At 32.3% G+C, this 19,002-nt stretch overlaps 1 protein-coding gene across 1 annotated transcript; it reads left to right on the top strand.

The window, feature by feature from the left end:
* Window positions 1-9,005: 9,005 nt before the first annotated feature.
* Window positions 9,006-18,733, top strand: LOC144853944 (PCNA-interacting partner-like). Its single transcript, XM_078711813.1, has 11 exons — window positions 9,006-9,068; window positions 9,439-9,617; window positions 10,018-10,208; window positions 10,694-10,999; window positions 14,008-14,238; window positions 14,747-14,911; window positions 15,073-15,227; window positions 15,517-15,673; window positions 16,182-16,348; window positions 16,602-16,683; window positions 17,075-18,733. Exons 2-11 carry the CDS (start codon window positions 9,530-9,532, stop codon window positions 17,549-17,551), a joined length of 2,019 nt encoding a protein of 672 aa, XP_078567939.1. The 5' UTR covers window positions 9,006-9,068; window positions 9,439-9,529; the 3' UTR covers window positions 17,552-18,733.
* The last annotated feature ends 269 nt before the right edge of the window (window positions 18,734-19,002 follow it).

Below are 19,002 nucleotides of genomic sequence, written 5' to 3'. Positions count from 1 at the left end.
ATATCATGCGAACCATTGCCTGTGTCTGACAGGTAAGGTACATTGTATTTAACTGGAAGGCAAAACTGGTCAGGAATCCGTTTATTTGTGTGTGGATGTATACAGTTATTATGCGAAAGAAGAAGCTCGGCTTGTTCGAATGAGGTCGGAATTGAACGCGTATCAGTGTACGTCACATGTACGTGTGGACACATCGTACCCAAGTTAAGCGGAGTGTAAACATCTGGTGCTCCAATCTCTTCTATAGGAGGTCGAAGTGGTGGTGTGAACAGAGGTTTTCTCGGAACCTGCTCTGGTTGCCTCTCACGGTAGAAGTATTGGTGAACCGTTTTAACAGTATTATTTTGTATTTCATGTTCGTTTGCCGTTACATTCTCGTGCACAACATCAGATACTGCAATTTGATCAGTCAGCGGTTGTCGGGTTGTTGAATGTTGTTTCTGGTGCCGGTGACGATGGTGCCGGTGGTGGTGGTTATGATGGGTGTGGTTTGGATCGTGATGGTTTACGTCATGGTGACCATTCGCAGGCGTCTGATCAGAAATGTGGCCAACAGATGGCGATATTATGTTCTTCAATGTCACCAATACGAAGATTATTGTCTGAAATTTCTGAATACCAAACAAATAAAATAAATATTTTTAAATATTTATATCAAGTATAATTCGTGTATACTAGTGTCTTTATTTACGGTATTTCAAGAAATAGCTCAAGAGGGAGATGTGTACATGTGATGCAAGGATCACCTAAGTACATGGAAGATATGAAAATGAGTGCGAACTGATTTCTATAGGTTTAATATGGGCGCTAAAATGAATTCAATGGATGAATTCTGCCACAGTATGCCTACATAAAAGTTATGCCAGAATTAAAACTTTGTGATTCTAGTCTACAAAAGAATATGAAACAAATATAACATTTACCATTGCGCTATTTCGACAAATTAACCAACTGATGTGTATAGCAGGAATTTTTGCTTTCTCCACGAAAATGTAAAGCTATCTACTGTATGTAGCAGCGTATAAACCAAGCTATTTGTCGATAGAATTAGTAAATTAACTGATATACCGTAATTATGAGGTTTTCTGCTTTTAAATGCTTTGACAAACGTACATAAATAGAACGTCGTCATATTATTTTTAAAATATACAATCATACACATGTGTGTTAATATGATGTTCTAGAGGTAGACCTAAATATTTGTTTTATTAGTAATATTAATTACTTCAAATGGAGGAAGTAGCTTCTTATCTTAAAACAATAAAATTAAACGCTACAGATAAAACTAAATATTAGCAGGTTTATCCTGTAGGTTGTTGTCGCGCGTTTGACGTCACATAGACGCGCACTGACGTGGACTTCTGGTAAATACATCATTATTTTTACATCACAATTCCAAATTTGACCAACAACAAGTATTATTTTCTAGATTAATTCAAGTTTGGAATGAAACAAAATTAACAAGAACATAGCAATTGGAATATTGATGTCTCTGTTTTATCCAAGTTCGCCCTCTAGCGGTGACTTAAAAGTTTTCCACTCTCGAGTAAAACCATTATCAGTTCGTGCAATTTATTTTATAAAATTCATATTGTTTATAATTTCTATGAAACCACAATAATAACTAACAATTGATTTAAGTTCACTTATTCCTTGTTCCAAATCTTCTTCACATGATAAGAAATAAATCCTAATTGTATGTGTTTTGAGACTAAAGGTCTGTCTACACTATCAAAACTTTATGTGAAAAGTGATGTTCCCGTAATGGACACGATGACGTCATATCAGTACCATATTTGGGCACATCATATTTTTTGTTTGTCAAACTAGTTTGATAGTGTAGACAGAGCTTTACGATTTCATGACATTAGATAATTTGAAATATTCTTTATCGGAAACAATAATGCTCTAGCATAAACCTTTTTTGTAGTATCAAATAATATATAATTTCTTTGGTAGTATAAACTGGAATAAGCTAGTCTTTGTAAAGCTCTGTCTACACTATCAAACTAGTTTGACAAAAAGTGTGATGTGCCCAAATTTGGTAGTGATATGACGTCATCGTGTCCATCACATTTTTTGTCACATAAAGTTTGATAAGTGTACGTCGTGATTTTTCAAATTATTGGCAGTGCGCTTACGTACGTCCTAAAGCGTGGTTCCCACTAGCGACGCAACGTAACGCAATCTACGCAACGTAAGCAAATGCCCTTCTAATAATTGTGTTTGCCCCCTCCTGCGTGAAATCAAACCTGCGATGTTTGCAGCACTATTGCGTCGTCGGTTCCCACTTGTGATTACGCAATACAACACTTTGCGTCAATACGTTGCGTTCTAATGGGAACCACGCTTTATAGTGGGAACCAGGCATTACAATGCCTTTGCTCATTTAAGGCCTATGCAAATCCTAAAATTATGATGGTACACGATTGAGCGTGAATGATGACAAGGCTCAGTGTATAAACTCTATTCTTTTCCCCTGTGTTATTCATTTCCATTCGTTTGAAAAAGAACCTTATCGAGTAATCAGTTATAAACGTTTTAATAAGGTATTCACACAACGTGATTGGGTTCAGCCCGTACTTTCAAAACATCCGTATAAGAGGATATACGCTGTCACATGCCAAGCAGCACAACTTGTAAATACAGTGGGTTGTACCTCCGGAAAAATCTTTCTAAACACGGTCCGGAACTGTCCGGAACTAACAGTTCGTCATGTGGGTAAACAATGCCAATAATACCTACTGCTTAATATATGTCCGTATTTCTTTTTATTGAATTCTCAAAATTTCCACTCTTTAAATGATATGTTTCTTGTTATAGACATATATTGCTTTGCGCGTATCATCGTCCTTAAGTATATAACGTGACCGACACAAAGCTTGGTTCCGATTGGACGCAACGCAACAAGGTAAGCTCAACGCAAGTGAGTCGACTAATCACAAGCGACAGTTCGGATGACTCATCGCGCGCGTCGTAATTGGCCAATTACTTGCGTTGCACCTTTTTCGTTGAGTTGAGTCCAAGTGAAAACGAAGCCTAAAGATTGTCCCCCAAAAACATGAAAAATGAAGATTAGTTAAATCAGACTTTGAATATGTTATTTTGTAGTTTTAATCAAGTTAATCACTTCAATAGAAAAAAAACCGAAAAAAATCATGTTTTCACTTGACAAAAAATAAATGGTAAAATTCAACCAAAAATCCATTGGCTGGCAGCCAATTTGACCATTTTTTGCTTTAAATTACATTTTTTCAGATAAATACATTTTTTTTCGATCCAATTTTTGGTCAAAGTGGATAACTATTATGTTACATTAAAATGGAATATTTAAAATTATTTTTCAGGGGGACAATATATTATTAAGTATTAGAATGAAGAAGCTCAGAACATAACATTTTGTCACAAAACTTTTTATTATGAATATCTATCATACTTTGTATGCACAATAAATATTGACTTTTTAAAGTATGTCCTATAAGTAACAATTACATATTTCGCATTATAAATACTAAATTACACATTAATTATACTATTCTACATTATTAAAGCAGCACAAAAATGCTTACATGATATTATCACGTTATTTGATACAAATGACGTAATTTGTGTTTTTTTTTATTTGAGATCTTTTTATATAATGTATACACCAAGACCCCATTATAAATAAAATAGCCTATTTAAATAATTAAATATATGTCTCATAATAAATAATAAATAACACATATTGCAAATAATACTACTTTCTACAGAGTGCTTTAAACTAACATTTTTATATTCACAATAGATATATTATACTGTAATAAACTTCACGTTCAACTTATAAGAAGTAACAATATTATATAGTCCTAGTAGATTCAATTAAAACACAGATTATACGTGTAACTTTAAATACTTTTGTTAACAATAAATGCATGGTTTACAAGCCTTAAATTAGGCTACATTTTACACAGCACACTCGGTAAATTTCTTCATTTTTGTTTTCACACACAAAACATTAATGTTAAGTACAAATTTAAACAAAACTCCCTAACTGTAAATTATGACGATAGCGGTATGGCATGATGTGAAGGAACATGTGAGAGGCATGGGTTGTATCCGTAGATCGGAGGTAAAGCCGATGTACGGCATAATGGGACACCAGAATGGTGTGTTAGGCCCTCTGAAAGAACAGTCTTTTGAGGCTATCCCAGTAAAAAGAATAAATTATCTAATAAATAATATAAAACTATGAACAATTTATTGTAATTGTGCACTAAAATAAATATTAAATACTAAAGGTGTGTAAAGCTTAATCCCCTATTAGACGCAACGCAACGTGTGTAGGCGTACAACGTTTCAAGTGATTTGACCAATCACAAGCGGCAGTTCGGATGATCATACGTGATTGGTCAAACTACTTGCGAAGTATAGATACCAAGCTTTATACAGGCAGCCTAACGTCTTAACTACGTGATCTTGCACAGGCGAACCCAACAACTATTTCCTCAAAGGTCTGTTGATAATAGTACTTATCCTGAGTGTCCATACTGTTTACTCGTTTAAAAACAGGCACGTTATACTTGATTGCTTCGCATGTACCCCCCTGACCAATACAAGTTGTGCAGCTACTGTTTTTCTCTGATAGAACTCGTGGTATTCGGTTGTCATCGATGTTTAATACGCTGTACCAGGGACACACAGCAGCATCGTCAATACTGCTACCCACATCAGGAGTCGAAGATCTTGGGCAGGAGGGGGCGGGTGACGACCCACTTACAGGTGCAAATAAGGGTAAATTGTTAATAGATGTCCTGTTCGCGGCAAATAATAAAGCATTTGCACTGCGATCCTTTCGTAACTGTTTGTGTTCGTCTATATTGTTATTGTTTTGGTTTATTGGTATCGATACAGCATTCATTAATAAACAGCAACATCCAATTAAGTACATCTGAAAAGTAAACATACAACGGGAAACATTAAACAAAGTGGAAGGTTAACGCATTCACAAAACCAAATCCAGCATAATTTCAAAAGGTAGCAGTTATTGTAACTTGTGAGGCCCTCGGACCTAATCCACCCCAATCCTCCGTATTGTCTTCACAAAAACAATAGCAGTGAGTTCGGGTTCAATGGTGAAAAAACCAGAAAAACGGAATAAAAATATTGTTAGGCCTATGTTAGTTTTCTTTTTTTGTTCACCCACTTTTTTAATTCACCACATATACAAGACAAAACTGGATAAAACATAAAACAAACACGTAAAAAAACCCAAACAAAAACAGGTAGGCTTGTTCTGAAACGAAATACATAACCAAGGAGAGTATAAAATTCATACTACATTATTAAAAATTATTTGTTTTTTCAAATTTACTAAAATATATACATTTTAGTTAGATACTCTTTTGACGGTTATGAAAATGTCAACACTTAGTATTATTTTCTTCACTTTTTATAAATAATAACAATAATAAAACATACCAAGTAATTCGCCATTGTCTAAGTCTGTGTTAGTAAAAATATCTTACAATTTTTCTTGAGTTTTATCGACAACTTACAAAGTTCTCAAACTGAATTATGATGGATGCTAATTTACCATGGGTCTTATAAAGCACTTGATCGAAAATAAATTTCCTAATATCTAATTATAGACCAACTTCTAAATATCCAATAGTATTCTCAGTTCTATCCGTGATTGCATTAAAATGCTAAACATATCCTGAGTGGGATGTATGGATAGCCCCTTAATAACAATAACAATTATAATGCACCCATTAATTAATAAATTAACAGCAAAGAAAAGTATGAGGGAAGTGTTGGAATTTATAAATACGTCACCGAGAAATGGTCAAAATCCAGTTATAACCTACCTTTCCCTAATAATCAGATAAGGCAATTATTTATACTAAATTACATGTTTTTATTGTGATTATCATAATATTCCCTCGAGTCACGTGTTGAGTTTTGTTTATTTATTTCCTATCAAAACCTGGTTAAACGGTTGATGGATTGTTTCTATAGTTTTACCCAGTTAATTAATTAAAAAAAACAGTATACAAATTATGATGAATTACATAATATGGTCACAATTGATTATTTAAATATAAACTATTTTTACATCTTTACTACACCGTTGTCATTATTTCTTCATTATGTTTTTATTATTATAATAATTTATTTCGGATTGGGGTTAGATAAAATTCCAGCATTTTTACCTTATATTGTGTTACCGTACACAAGTTCAAAATCAATGTCATACACAGTAATTGTAATGATGTTTAGTGATGGAAGTTGAGTTCTGTTTGGACGTCGATATCCAAACGTTGATATCTAAACGTCGATATCTAAACGTCAATATCTAAACGTCATGCCATCTGAAGCACTGTTTTGAAGAGTTTGGTACGTCTATTAGGTTTATTTCGATCCTCCAAAGATATGGCTGCAGATAGCTTTAAAAGTAATTCCATCTAGGTTGACGCTTCGTTCTATGAAAATTAAAAAGTAGTTATCAATTAATTCAATTAATTTGATAGCTTTAAATATTACGGCTGTTCCAAAATTCCAGTTCACATTTTTTACAAAATGAACGAACGGTTCTTGGAGGTGTTTACAATTCCTTGGTTGAATCAGCGAAATTCCTCTATGGTGAAATAAACGTTTAACGTATTGTTAGCCCTATACGTTCGTTTATCAATGTTCTTTAAAACTTCGAATTAAAGCTGAATCAATCAATCAATCAATCAACCAAAATAACAATAAATCTAGACCTGTTACAATTACACAGAAACAGTTAAGTATAATAATTCTAAGTTTAAACTTAAGCTCTGTCTACACTATCAAATTGTATGTGACAAAACAGTGTGATGTTCCCAAATATGATAGCGATATACCAAAATAATAAATGGTAGTGATACGTGCGTCGTGTGCATATATGGGCACATCACATTGTTTTGTCACATACAGTTTGGTAGTATAGATAGAGCTGTAAGAGTGTCCAAAACACGATATGTCAAACAAACTATAATATATAGGCCACACATTTTTAGGCAGCTGGAATACGTCGACCCATGATGTAACACTACAAATGATATTCATAAAAAAATCAATTGGTTTTATTGGAGAAAAAGGACAGGACATGGTCATGCATTGACCATCATGTGGTTTTGTGTCCTGGATCCCCGAATGTTAATTAACCGTTGATTAAATCGAATACGCCTCGTTGGTGCACAATTGGCCATATTAGGAATAATAACAACTATTATTATTAATTCTTTATACTGTAGCCTCCTCTAAATACTAAACTTTATTAAAACTTTTAAAAACATTGTTGAAATTGTATTTGTATTTTTCGTTTGTACCCAGGGAAGAAAAACCATGTGTTTTCTGGGCCTCCGTGGTTAAATACAGTTGAATTGAATTAAATTAAACATAGCCAAATTGTCTTTAGTTTCCCTTCGTTGGTAGGCCTATATCAATGAATATAATCGGGCCATGCCTAGATAGCCATAGCCCCCTCAGTCAAAGACAGAGGGTCCAGTGTACTAGAGTACTATGATGAGTTTGTGAGAGTGACACTTTTCAACTCTATTCAACGTAAGCTGGGGTTTGGATGCAAAGATGTTACATACCCAATAGTTAGCAACGTTTCTTTTAAGCTTGGTTCCCACTAGCGACGCAACGTAACGCAACATACTTAACGTAATGCCCTTCCAATAACTGTGTTTTCCCCCACCTGGGTAAAATCAAACCTGCGATGTTTGCAGTACTGTTGCGTCGTCGGTTCCACTTGTGATTACGCAATACAGCACTTTGCGTCAATACGTCGTAGTGTTGCGTTACGTTGCGTCGCTAGGTGGGAACCACGCTTAACGTTGAATTATAAAGTTAAATTTATTTCAAAATTAGCGTTGAATAAAGGTATTACGTTCGCAATGTTACAAATTACACATAAACAGTTATTTACAAAAGGACTATGACTATTTTAATAAACTTAAGAATGCCCATACGATAAGAAATAATAAAACTATAGTTATGCAATAAATACTTAACGCAGGGATGAAACACAATGATGTTACTCAAATGTTTTTTTAGGGCTCTCATGTGTTGAAGTCCCGGAACCGGCCGAATTGGTAAAAGTAAAACGTTGATTAAAGCCTCGTGCGTTTAATAACGTGATTAAGTTGTAGAAATATCAATGGAACTACAGAAAGTAGGCCTATATGATAATATTAGAGATAAACTGTTAAAGACTCAGAACCAGAAATATTTGCAGTTTACATACATAGGCCTACAATTCAAGGGGGACAATCGTAGCAACTGGCTGGTAGCATAGAGAGATCATAGGGTTTGGGATAGTTGTATAGGTCTAAGTGAATTTGAAAGGCTATAATACACACATAGCATGGACCAAGATATGATACCGTATTCTTGCCTTGCCTAAAGTATTTCATTTAAACTTACTGTAACTATTCATTTATGTGGCCAATAGTTGCATTTTAATTTGTATTTATTTATTTTGAGATATAAGAACATTGGTGTTAACATTCCGACTCGTCTACGACCCTAAAATCATTTGAACATAAACGTTATTAAAACTTTGAAATACATATTTATATACTGTACAATATTATAAAAATATTGTTGAAATTGTATATTTGTATTTTTTGTAGGCCTCTGTGGTTAAATAAAGTTGAATTGAATTGAATGTAACAAAGCCATTGTCTTGTGTTTCTCTTCATATAGGCGGGCATAGGCCTAGATCTAGTCACAAGTTAATTGTTTGAGTTCCGCTTGTTTTTCACACCCCGATTGTTTCACTACTTATTCCACATGGTTTTAAATAGCATTTAATTAACACATAATACACAAATAATTAATTAATCTTTAGTTCTTCAGCGTTACATTTCATTTGCTATAAAAGCCCTTTATATCCTCAAGAGGAAAATTAAAACAGACAATAGAAATTGGAACAAATACCAATCACACTCTGGCAACATTATTCATTTTGAATTTAAAATTCAAACTTTTGAAAAAGTCTGTCGATGATTATTGTCGTCAAACACACTGCTGTTAAAAACTGTATTTTTCACGTAAATTTGAAGTTGTAGTTTTGTAGAAAGTTAGCCAATATGAGTTATAATACTTTGTTTGATACAAACTATATTATACTTCTAAGACAGTGGCACATTCTGTTTTTTTAGGCTTAGGCTTAACCTAGTTAGGCCTAAGTTTCACGGCGCTTCGTTAGGCTAGTGCCTGGCCTGATTGGAGAAGGTTTTGTTTGTACTCGGGTCGTTTGGGCCCAAAAAAAAAAAAATAATTCGTATTAGCTACTATTGTAGGTTATTTAGGCATATTCAGTCTCTTATTTTAACACCCATGCTTTGCTTATTTATTACTATTTATGCCGTATATGTATTGCATTGCATCTATGATCTTTCCTTCACTTTTATTTTTCAGGAATTTTAAGCTTTCCTGTCCTGACTGAGTTGAGGCTGAGATTAATAATCAATCCATAGGCCTATCTATATTATTACATATCCATTTTATTATGGAACAATCTGTCTATATCCTAAAGAATGATGAATCAACAACGCCTTGTTTCATTGTTCAAGCAATTTTGAACAAGATCGACAAAGGTATTTTCCTTTCAAGAATATAAATACAACTACAAAATGAAAAAAAAAAATTTAGCTTGGCCTCGTGATTTTCGAGATTAGAGAGGTCTATGTTCGTTTGTCCCTCTTTAATCATTTATCATCTTGGCATCGATGATACATACGGGCTGTACCAGTTTATTCTATTCAGCTCAGACTGAAATAAAGATATTGATGACTGACTTGGCATTTACAATTTCATTTGGAAGTGCGTTCCAATCATTTAATAGTAATACTCTCACAGTATATGCTGTCTTCCAAATATTTGGGTCTACTTTTGTATACAGTAATTTAAAATCATAACCACATGTTTTTTGCTTTGAGCTTTTTCTGACTCAAATTCTATAGAATATCTTTTTAAATATAATGTTTCTCTCTCCAGGGTTAATAGTGATAGGAGAATTTGAGAAGACCGAAAACATGATTGCGGCGGAGACGTTTGAGAGTTTGTCGCATTATTTGATCCATATTTACAGACTGCTGCGGCTTCATAAGAATGAACGGCAGACAATCTACAGTGAGGAAGACCAGTTATTAGCCACTCAGCTTTGTATGGCCGATTATAACAGAGAGGTAGATTTTAAACAAACAACAATTAAGCTCTGTCTACACTATCAAACCCTTGAAAGACTGATTTCAAATCATGTATGGGGGTATGGGAAGTCAAAAAGTAACACAGTAGATGGAAAAACATTGTTCTCATCAAGATATAGTGTCCAAAACAGTTGTTATACTAGTGTGTGCACACAGCAGTCTAATGCTATGTTGTTTATGTTTGACCTTTGACTCCCAGAAAAAATCTTTGTAATACAGTATAGTATGAACAAAATTATTACCATTACGGTACCATTCCAACTAAAAATGTAAATATTTTATTGGAAATTAGTTACTAAAACTAATAGATCTTTCTTTATTCACACAAAATACACATTTAAATAAAGCGTTGTTTTTCAATACATTGTGAGTAAAGACCTGAGCACTACAGTAACATACATTGAAACTTAACTTAACTCAAAATAATACAAAGAAATTACTTATTGTGCATCTTTTATATACAGAAGTATGAGTTGTATGATGTAGCCACTAGCGAAGTTCTCGGAACAGCAGACCATTTAAACCAAGATGCAATAGAAGGGATAGCGACAACCTCTGATTCCGTATCTGATTCAAAAACGTCCACAAATGAGTATAATGAAATCTCAAGATTCTATCGTGAATTTCTGAACAGTTGTAACAGTGTTGATCTTGCAGCAGCATTCTGCAGAGTCAAGTGTGAGTTTTTAAATACTAAATCAGAAGAAACTGCAAAATTCTGGAGTAAATCGAAATATTTAATTCTTCAGCGTCCCAGGAATATTATAGAGGTGAGTTTATTAAAGATAGTTCAATAATTGGTTGTTAAATTTGATTTCTAATTTTCAACTTCTTTTAACTTTAACCCATTGTACAGTATTCAATATTCTCGTGTCAATGTTTGTAAAAATGGTATTTTCTGTAGACTCTCGTCATTGTACAATTCATGTCTTTTAAAAAATAATTCTTTAGATATCTTTAACTGTAATTTCTCTTAATTGTATTATTAATGAAATTATTTAAATAATCTTTACATTTTTGTATATATTTATATTGGCTTATATTTTATAGTTATTTTATTTTTAACCTGTTATTGGTGTTTTACACTGTTGGCTTGAAATAAAGAATAAAGTACAGTAATTCGAATTTTTTAATTTTGTACAGATACAATTCAGGCAATTTGTAATTATAAATAAACACAATCATTCTTTTGTATAAACATTGCCTTTTTACACACAGTTTCTACTTATTATGTACTATTTTGTACAGTAAGAAAAGAAACCAAGATCCATGGTATCTAACTATAAATTATAGAACAGCATGATATAAAACCTTAGTTTCTGTATTTTTTTAATGAAAAATACAGTTTTGAATTCTTACTAAAACAAAACATTGAGAATTACAGTTTTGAAAATGTTTAACGAACCAAGTTTTGTTATTTTTTCGTAGTCAATTGCTTTTTTTTTATTTATGGTATTTAAATGTTCATCACATGTTTCAAATTTCTCAATGTTGACAATTTTTTTCAATAATGAATGTATTTTAAATGTTTTATTTTTTAATCAAGTATTAATAGTTTTTTATGTGCATGATATATAAATGATCACGGATTTCAAGATTATCAATGTTGACACAATTTCAAGGTTAATCAGTTTCTATATATAATTTATTTAAAAATTGACCTAATAATTCATTTAAAAAAAAAAATTAATTGTGTTTTTTTTATGTGCATGGTATTTGAATGCCCATCACATGTTTAAAGTTCTCAATCTTGTCAAAGATCCAAATTTAAATATTTTTACTTTTTCTAATTTTCTTTTTATTTCTGGATTATTAATATTATTTTTTTATGTGCATGATATTTAAGTGCACATCACATGGTTTTCAAATTTAAGATACTTTTCAATTTCATTACATTTTTTTAGAATTTAGGATGCTTTTGTTTTGGATAATAATAATGCCTTAAAGTTATCAGGACACGGCAGTAGTATCGCATTCACATTGACAGGAAGATGATTTTGATGTTTAATTATTTAGGTCTATTGTTAATGTTGATCCGATGTTATAAGTATGTATGTTGTCACTATCATCAGTTCCTGTTAAAAACCAAATTGAAAGTGTAATTAATAGGACCAAGCAACTATGACCAAACAACAACTAGGTCTGATTATCATTCTGCCTGTTTTAAGATATCATCTTCAATTGAATTATGATAGTAAAAAAACATTTATTGATTGAACAATTTAATGAGAAGAAAAACCCAATTAATTTAATTACGGTATTTATTAAAAAAAAAAAAACGGCTTTGAATAAATGCTCTCCCTCCCCATAGAACATCATTTTGAATAAGCTCCCACTCGAATAAACGCCCCGGCGCCTTTAATTATTTTCTCGAATAAACGCCCCTCCACATTACATTTACAACACATTTCTATGTAATAGAATTCATTCATTGATCGACATGATCAACAATTTACCAAGTGTTTTGATACAATTTTTACTGTACTTTATCACTTCTCGATATTAATAGTGTTGTTGTTCATATCTAGGGTGTATATTTGATTATATGTACAATACAGTCACATTTCTATCTGTAGTAGAATTCATTGATTGATCGACATGATCTACAACAATTTACCAATTTTACTGTACTTTTTATCAATATTAATTGTGTTGTATTTTTTCATATCTAGGGGGTATTTATTTGATTATACTTGTTACCATATTACACCCATACTCCCCCTCGAATAAACACCCCCTCCCCCTCGAATAAACACCCCCTTCCCCTCGAATAAACACCCCACAATAAACAAATATATTCAATATATACGGTAATCACTTCGGTATGTAGTCACTAATCTTATCAATGATGTACAGTTAATAATAATAAATTTAACTTAAAATAACTGCAGACTGTCGGTTTATAAATAACCAATGAATGCATTCTCCTCAAATATTTTGATTGATTTTAGAACCAGGAACTACAACAGGTGATTAGTACCCATGCTTACTACACTACACTATCAAACAGCAACATAAAAATATGATAAATTTATTTAAAATAACACAATACAGTGGGTATCCTCTTACTCATAAATCAAATGGGACACACTTAATTTTCCGGTTGTTAGTATTTAATTTTGTTTGTTAGGAATGGTACACATGGTTTGTGCATGTGATGATCATACCACGATGCATAAAGCCAGTAAATGGTGGGCAGAAATAATCTGATTACTAAAATTATATATCTTAACTAACAATAGATTATTATTTTAAAGATAAAGACAAAATGCCTGCAGTAAACAAAATATAATAAGAAATAATGAGCCAAGTAATATCGTTTTCAGGGCTTAGGTGTATAGTTTTTAGTTTTTTTTATCATTATTACACCACATACATTGAGTGCAATTATAAAAATTTAAATCATAATAATTTTGTTAAACATCATGTTCTATTTTTTCATTCTAGGACTTACTGTGTAAAGCTCTGTCTTCACTCTCAAACTTTATGTGATGTGATAGTTTTAGAGTGTAGACACAGACAGAGCTTTATTGTTTTTGCTGTTTAGTTACACTGTAGATAGGAATGGATATAATACTATTTGCAATGCACTATGATTGATTAACAACACACAACAAAAAACAACTTAAATAGTATAAACAATGTACAATAAGAAAAAAAAGGGATATCCAAAAAGGTTTGAATAGTTCCTAAATAAAAAACAGTGTATAATTATATACACTATAAGTATTAATAGACATCTGTTTCATTCGTTTGTGTGTTTTTTTCTTATTTTCAGGCATCATTTTTATCCCTGTTGTGTAATAATACATCTGGACATTATTCACAATTAACAGTTGAAACCCCCATCAGCACATCGTCATTGGTGACGGAAAACATCGAGATCAGTACTGAAGAAACGATACTGCCCTCTTGTGAGGAATTGCTCACCAAGTCCGTATCAAAATGTTGCGCAACACCAAACATTTATAAATCGACATCTAGTGGTCGCCGTTTATCTACAACAGAAGTGAGTTTAAATAAATTTGTATAATAATAATGTATGGGTTATGGATAAGCCCACCCTACATAATATACAGTAAATCCACCCATATACTGTATTGTAAATTTTTCCAAGATACAAGTCAGACCTGATATTTCAAGTTCAATTTATTTCCACAAAATTATAACATACATGATATACTGTACACAATGACATAATGTTAAACAAATTTGTTTATAAATACAATGAAAAGTAGTTCAGTCATGGGGGGAGAGTCATATCATAAGCACAAAATATTGTAAATTTATAGAATGCAGTACCTTTTAATAGATAGAAAAATCTAAAAAATCATGATATTAAGTATCGGTCAAGAATACAATATTCATTAGAGAAATTAGGAAATATATTTGATTCATATTTGAAAAACGATTATAGAATATTAGAAGAAAACAAAATGTATACAATTACATGACCTATTTAATATGCAAAGTAAACATTTTTTTAGTTTATTTAAATATTTTCTTAACCTTTTCAGATTTATTTCAAACGCGTTTTTCTGTCTTATCTGACATTGGTCGTTAATACACGTGATGAACTTGCTTTAGCCAGATGTTTCAACGTACCCGAACGAGATTTAGATCATGCGGCTTTTACCGCCCTCAAACGAGAAGCTCGTCAAAAGAATATGCCTATGTGTCAGGTAAAAAATAATAGTAATATTCAATATTTACAGTACATACTGTATAATAACACTTTTATTTCCTTTTGACAAATGTTTTAAATTAAAATGAACTCATTTTAATGAAATAAATTGTGAATTTTCCTGATATGACAATTATTTTCTTAAATATTCAATTGCAGACAGCAACCTCATTTGTAATGAAGATACGAATAGGAAGCAAGAGCTACTCCGCAGACCAATCATGCCAGATTGCGCAATACGTAAAAGGCTTAAGTGAATTTGTCAGCCTTATCCAAAAACTGCAAGTCATCATAGAAGAAGAGTTGAATCCGAGGTAAATTCTAAAGCTCTGTCTACACTATCAAACTTTATGTGACAACAAAATATGATGTGCCCAAATATGGACATGATGATGTCATATCACTACCATGTTTGAGCATATCACTACCATATTTAGCCACATCACATTTTTGTTGTCAAACTAGTTTGATAGTGTAGATAGAGCTTTATCAATCTTTATTTCCATCAAAACAATATAAAATTATTAAATATTAAAATTAATTAGTACTTTATTATCTCATTTTGTTTAATTTATGAAACTGTTTTTTTTTTTCTAAAAATAGTTCAGCATTGTTGCGTTTGATCAATCAAATTAAAACAACTTTCCTGAAGGCGAAACAAGTTGGTTTTAACAAGGAGATTATTGAACGAGTTGTACGCTATTTGAAGTTATCCGTAGGGAAGCTAAGTAGCGGAGATAGCTTGGCAACTCCTCAAAAGGTTTGTGCTATAAATGTTTTTAAGCAGGTCTTTACAAAATAATATTTAACTGCATTTGATTGTATTACCTCGCCTATTGTATCCTAGTGGCATAACATATTCTCTCCATCCATCTCTCCCGTAAGTAATTTGACCAATCACAATTGATGGCTTAACCCGAACATTGGTCAACTCGCTTGCGTTGCGCTTACGTCCTGGCGTTCCGTCCTAGTGGGAACCAAACTTTAGGTCTGCCTCTCGATCTTTTCCCTTCTGGTTGCCATGAACATATCTGGAATATTTTCTACTCAACCAATAATATGTCATGTTGCAAGTCAATTCAATAAAATATTTGGTTAGGATCCTTCACAAACAAGTTAAGATTTATGTTAGCTCACTAAATATCGGCCAAAAATCAATCTGGCCAAGTGTACAATATATGGTCTATTAGCCCTTCTTCCGGTCCACTGCAGACCAAAATCCCATTTACCGTTTCCCCCAATCTTATGTTTAAATTATTTTATTCCAGAGTGTTGGAAATGGTGGTAGTATGGCTGGAGCAAAGACTATCAAACTGTTGAATAGACTGCTGGATCAGGAGGCTAGCAAAGTTGCAAGTTGTGTCGATGTATTGTGCGATGGAATGGCAAGTCAGGGAACACCAGTCAGATTGCCCTCCCTTCTCTCAATGTTCAGGTAGGTGGACCACCATATGCATTAAGTTTGTATTTTAGGGGTGTCTCCCCCTTCCCCCACACACCAGTTTTCCTATCCTTTCCTAAACCTAATTTCATTTTGTGTACACTATATAATGGCAACAAAATTGTATGAATTAGGCCAAATTCGATATACTTTACATGCATGCACCAAACTACAGCTCTACTCATTTTTATAATTTTTTTATATAGGTAGATAACTAACATTTTTCTTATGTTTAATTACTTTATAGATCACCAGCCATTGCAAGTCCAGATTCACCCGAAAACCAATCCCTAGTAGAAAGACTACTTCAGAAAGAAGATGAACAAAAGGTAGTTTATACTGACATGTTCCAGTGGCCGTATTCACCAATCACACTTAAAAGGCTAAAAGAGACACTTACAATTAAGAAAAATCTCCTATCTAAGTGAATACAATTTAAGGGAAATACTTAAATATTTATTAAGTTAAGTGAAATACTTAATATTTAAGGGAAATATCTCACTTAAGTGTGATTGGTGAATACGGCCACAGGTTTTTATCACTGGCATGTAAAAGGAGTTACTGTATATATTCAACACTCTTTCCTTCAGGACAATTGATGCAGCATTACTCGATGACCCCTCTGCACTTTGGCTCTCTCTTAGAGCTGCGATTGTGTTGGAATTGACAATCTAGTTGTTTAATATGACTATACATAAATGTTTTGTTTACTTTTTGTAGGTGCACTTGAATAGAATGGGTTATCGTTCTTGTATGATGTGGGCCGATCCTAAAGATCTTCAAAAAGACCAGTGCGTGAATGAAGAATACTTGCGAGCTATTAACAATGAATGTACGCAAGCCACTCCAAGAAAGAGCTGGAAGAACACGATATGGGCATCTGACGATAATACTCCAAAAAATAATGGACAGGATAGAATTAAAGAAATATTACTATGCAATGATAAAAATCAAAACGATACGGTTATTGGTACTCAATCATGTAACGATTCGTCCAATGGCGTCACAGTTGGCGAAACACCGAAGGGGAGGGGAAAGTCGAAAAGGCAACCTTTTAGAGAAATAAATGAACAGAATGTAATGAAGAAAGCAAAGAGTGAGAAACCAAAAAGTGAGAAACCAAAGAAGAAAAATAATAAGAAAACGATACCACAAATTAAAGGCCAAAAGACACTTAGTACTTTTTTTAGAGCTTAAAATACTTTTCACTTTCATGGTATTAACCTTTTATGAATAATATATTAAGCTCTGTCTGACTAGTTTGACAAAAAAAGTGTGATGTGCCCAAATATGGTTGTGATATGCCAAAATATGGTAGATATGACATCATCATGTCCATATATGGGCACATCACATATTTGTCACATAAACTTTGATAGTGTAGACAGAGCTTTAGAATAAGCAAATCTACTTGAAACAATAAACAAAATTATATTATGAAGTTATCTTAAATAAATAGAACAGAGAGCTTATTATTTAAACATACAAATTATTACCCCGTCATCAAGTCAATTTTAACAGGTCAATGCCCACTGTTATGTAATAATAAAACAAATACAGATTTATTGATATCATAAAATGTGGAAGTCGGCTCTGGAAAATTCATTTAATGTCATTTTCCCCTTTTCTGTGCATATTTGTTTTGCAGCCCACATGTTTAATTTTATTGATGTAGACTCTCTTGTGTGTGGAAATTTCCTAATACAGTAGTGAAATTGTTATCTAAGTTCCCTTTTGTAAAAAAAAAAGTCTAAACTATTAGATGTTTCCCATCCGGATCATCATAATCCAAGTCATACAGTTCTCGTGGAATAAACATAATTTGTGTTAGGGAAGTTTTTACAAATGGAATATTTATCAAGTCATTTGACATTAGACTATATTTAGTTAAATCCCCATTTATGTATTGTTTATAAATTATGATTGAAACTTATTTATGTTTATAATATTGATGATGTAATGGTGATGGTGTTAATGTAGAGTTTTATTAAACTCAGAAATAAATATGCAATGCACTTTCAATTATCTTTAGAATTAGTGCTGGTTTCATATACTATTTATTAGTGCACTATTATGAGTAAATCAGCTAATTGCTATTTAAGTTGTGTATTATTCTAATGTAAACAAATTCCTGTTAAACTTGAGTTCATTTTTAGAATTTATTAACATTTGCTGTATATATTTTTGTCAATAATATCATGTACAATACATGGTGTATTTTTATGTATAAATGCAGATTGTTTTCATTATTTTAACAGGGTATGTCTGTGCAATTTTATACTTTAGCAATTATTATTATATTAAATATTTTTACCAAGTAAAACCAATACCTGCCAGTACTGTACATTGTAAATGTATTATTTGTTAATTTAATAAAATGTAAAAAAATACAATCTGATCTCTTTGTTAATGTAAAAGTGTAGGCCTAGCATGGTTTCGGACTAGCTGGCTACCACATACTTATGACCTTTCAACCTTAGAGTTAAATAATTAATTAAAATCTGTAGATAGAAGAATACTACTGACAAGAACGTTTGTATTTTCCCGGCCTTATCAACAAGCTAGTGAACTTTTTATAGACCGGGGGATATTCAGCAAAATTAATTTGATCTTGTCTATTTATTTTCATATGAACTGAAATGCATTTA

The sequence above is a fragment of the Antedon bifida genome, chromosome 10 (assembly GCF_963402885.1).
Source record: "Antedon bifida chromosome 10, ecAntBifi1.1, whole genome shotgun sequence".
Taxonomy (NCBI): domain Eukaryota; kingdom Metazoa; phylum Echinodermata; class Crinoidea; order Comatulida; family Antedonidae; genus Antedon; species Antedon bifida.
This window is presented reverse-complemented; position numbering and strand designations above follow the sequence as displayed.